Raw genomic sequence first — 3,423 nt, forward strand, 5'->3', positions numbered from 1 at the left:
AACATTCCTCTGGCTATGCGGGGTCTTTTCTGGTTCCATACAAATTTGAGGATTATTTGTTCCATTTCTTTGAAGTAAGTGGATGGTATTTTGATGGGGATTGCATTGAAAGAAAACAAGACCCTTTAAGAAGAGTCTTTGCATCTTCTTGAAGAAAGAAAGAAACAGGGTCTCTATTTGAGGAGGAATTTAACCCAGTTATTTGCAGATAGGAAGAGAAAGTAGAATAAGTTTTATTTGCTGAGTTTATCATAGATTGAAGATTGGTGATTCAACATTAGTTGTGGCTCCATTTAGTAATAAATATGGCCATCTTAGATGCAAAGTGTTGCAATAAATAACTGGTACCTGTCTATTTTTATGTACTGAAATATATCTATAAGATAAATTCCCCCAAGTAAAATTGCCAAATAAAAGTATGTACCTTCATGAGTATTATAAACTGTAATTGAGGAAGCAGCAATTAATATTTCCATCAATTTATGAGATTACCTGGTCCCCATAATCACACGTAGTGTGTTAGCAAACTTTTTGATCTTTGCTAATCTGATAGGTGAAAACTTATATCTCAAAGTAGTCTTAATTTTCCTCTTGTTATAAGTCAGTCTGAGCATCTTAAAAATGATGTCATGCTTCCTTGTACCTTAACAAATGGATTCTGAATAATATACTGGATGCTAAGAAAACTGGTAAACCTGTTTTGTAAACATTCTCAGGGGCTGAAGACATTAAGTCAGTGAGTATCAAAACATAGTCATGGGCAGCTGGAAATAGACCATCAAAGCCACCACCTGCGAGAAAAGCTGCTTCCAAGCTCTTCTCAACCCAGGGTTGTCCTGAATCAGTAGAATGGAGTGTCCAGCAAGGTAGGCAGCCATGATGAATCTGCACACAATATTCCAGGAACTGTTGACATCAAAGGTGTTGGACATATAGAGAAATAGAGCAACTGCGTTGAAAATGTAGAGAACGAGAAAGCAGCTGGTAGCTTTGATGGCCGCCATGTGAGCCTCCATGCTGGGGTCCCTGGAGCCAGTGGCATTGCTCTCCATGTGGAGGGTGTGTCTCTTGAGAGAGATGATCAGCAGGGTGGCTGAAAGGATGAACATGAGCAGAGGAATGAAGATCCCAGGTTATAGAGAAGAACCAGGTTGACCATATTGGTCTCAGTGAAGTATTTTTTCTTAGTGGAGTTGGAGGAGGGGATAAAAGAATTGTTACAATACACAGTGTAGATGTCTTTAGAGAAGAGCCCACTGTAGCCCAAGGAAATAAACACTGAAAGCCACAGAAGCCAGGGCATCCATCTGGAAATTCTCCACTTCAGCTTGAGGAAAAGGGGGTGGGAGAAATCAGCAATCTTCACGAAGTAGAAGAAACAGCCAGGCAGCAAACCAGAGGCTACAATGATTTAAGAACATGAAACTTACTTTGAACATGTCATATATATGGTCTTCATTATAAAAACGTGGGAATGTTGAGCTGAAGGTAATCTCTAGCATCATGAAGCTTTGGAGAGCTATTCTGGATACACTCAAGAAAAACAGGATTCTGCCACTTGTGGAAACTGCCTTATTTTTAATCCATTCAGCTGCATTTATAGCCATAATGAACCCATTTGCAATGATACCAACGATGCATTCAGTGCCTATAATTGTTAAAATCCAGAGGATGTGAAATGGTGACAATTCATTTTCTGGGGGATCAGGTTTCGGTCATCTTGAGTTGTTACCCCTCTTTGGTGTCTGGAGGAAAATGTCTCTCTAGCATTTGTTAGGCAGATCCTTGATAGCTCCCACTCTTCATGTCACAGGAGGAGGTCTTTGATGCATCATTTCCAAATTCACTCCATTTGTTTATCTCAGAATTCTTAGCCCTAAATCTGGAGATGCAAATGATGGAAGGATTTGCTTTCTAATCCTCTTCCATGTCCGTTGTACTGGTGTTGGTTCAGTTACAGGGCCCAGGGGAGGACTTGAGTAGACGCTTGTTTATAAACCACTAACATGGCATTGAGAGCCATGGCCTTGGCTAGAGCCAGTTAAGTTGAACATTTGCCCACCAAGTCACCATTTTTTTTTTTAAAGATTTTATGTATTTATTTGAGAGAGAGAGAGAGATAGGGAGAGAGAGCATGAGCCGGGTGGAGGTGCATAGGGAGAGGGAGAAGCAGACTCCCAGCTGAGCAGGGAGCCTGACGTGGGGCTCAATCCTAGATCCCTGGGATCGTGACCTGAGCCGCAGTTAGACGCTTAATGACTGAGCCACCCAGGTGCCCCACCAAGTCACCATTTAACTTAGTTTCACTTATGACCTCAGGGAACTGATTGAAAATAATAATAATAATAATGATAATAATAATAAATTCAAAGACATATAGAGATAGAGACATATAGTTCTGATTATGTGTTAGGCACTTTTCAAACACTTTATATTATCACATTTAAGCCTCACAGCAGCCCAATGAAGAATGTACTTTTTTATTTTTAAAGACTGTGCTTTGATTATCTACATTTTGCAGCTGAGGAAACTGAGGCCAAAGTCACACACCTAGAGAGAGACAGAGTTAGGATTCTAACCCAAGTTACCTGGTACCAGATTCTGTGTTCTTCCCCACTATTTATACTTCCTGGACCTGTGGATCCTTTTGTGTGTGCCAAAGACTAAATTCAGGGTTGTTTGACTGTAACATTTTTTTTCCTGATAGTCTTTTATGATGTCTTCACTATTTAAGGGAAGAATAATTGAGTTAAAAAAAAAAAAGTAGCCCAGCTTTCTATCTGCGAGATTTTCTTTACTACTTACACAGAACCCTTCACTTCTGACACTTTTAAGATGCTCAGACTGACTTATAACATGTGTGGGTTTTTGTTTTTTTGTGTGTGTTTTTACCCATACCAAGCCATTCTGTGACACCAGCCAGGTGTCCTACAATTTAACTCAATTCGGACACTAACTACCTGAAGATAGCATCAGATCCCACGGGTTAAGGGATCAGTCCCACAAGACTGCCCCCACACCAGATGCCAATCACAAATCCAGGTTGTCACCTGTGCTCCTGACCTGTCAGCTGCAAATTAGAGGTTCCCATGGATTCCCTCCTCGGGTTCCATTAATTGGCCAAAGTGGCTCACAGAACCCAAGAAAACAGCTTACCAGTTTTATAATACACTTTATAATAAAGTGTATGATAAAGGCTACCAATGAATGTTCAGGTGGAAGAGATGAGGAGGGCAAGGTATGTGGCTTCCATCCCCTCTCCAGTGAACCTCACATGTTCACTAGAAGCTCTCTGAACCCAATCCTTTGGGATTTTTAGGGAGGCTTCATTCCATAGGCAGGACTGATTAAATCGTTGACCACTGGTGATTGTTTCTACTTCCAGCCCATCTCTCCTTTCTGGAAATCAGGGGGTGGGACTGA

The 3,423-nt window shown here is 40.9% G+C and overlaps 1 protein-coding gene across 1 annotated transcript; it reads right to left on the reverse strand.

Moving 5' to 3' along the window:
- Nucleotides 1–743: 743 nt before the first annotated feature.
- Nucleotides 744–1,867, reverse strand: TAS2R39 (taste 2 receptor member 39). Its single transcript, XM_032401268.1, is given in 4 exon segments — nucleotides 744–1,132; nucleotides 1,135–1,379; nucleotides 1,381–1,707; nucleotides 1,709–1,867. Coding segments are annotated over 4 exon segments (1,023 nt in total). The 5' UTR covers nucleotides 1,771–1,867.
- Between the last annotated feature and the right edge of the window lie 1,556 nt (nucleotides 1,868–3,423).

Source organism: Phoca vitulina, unplaced genomic scaffold, assembly GCF_004348235.1.
Source record: "Phoca vitulina isolate PV1807 unplaced genomic scaffold, GSC_HSeal_1.0 scaffold4, whole genome shotgun sequence".
Taxonomy (NCBI): domain Eukaryota; kingdom Metazoa; phylum Chordata; class Mammalia; order Carnivora; family Phocidae; genus Phoca; species Phoca vitulina.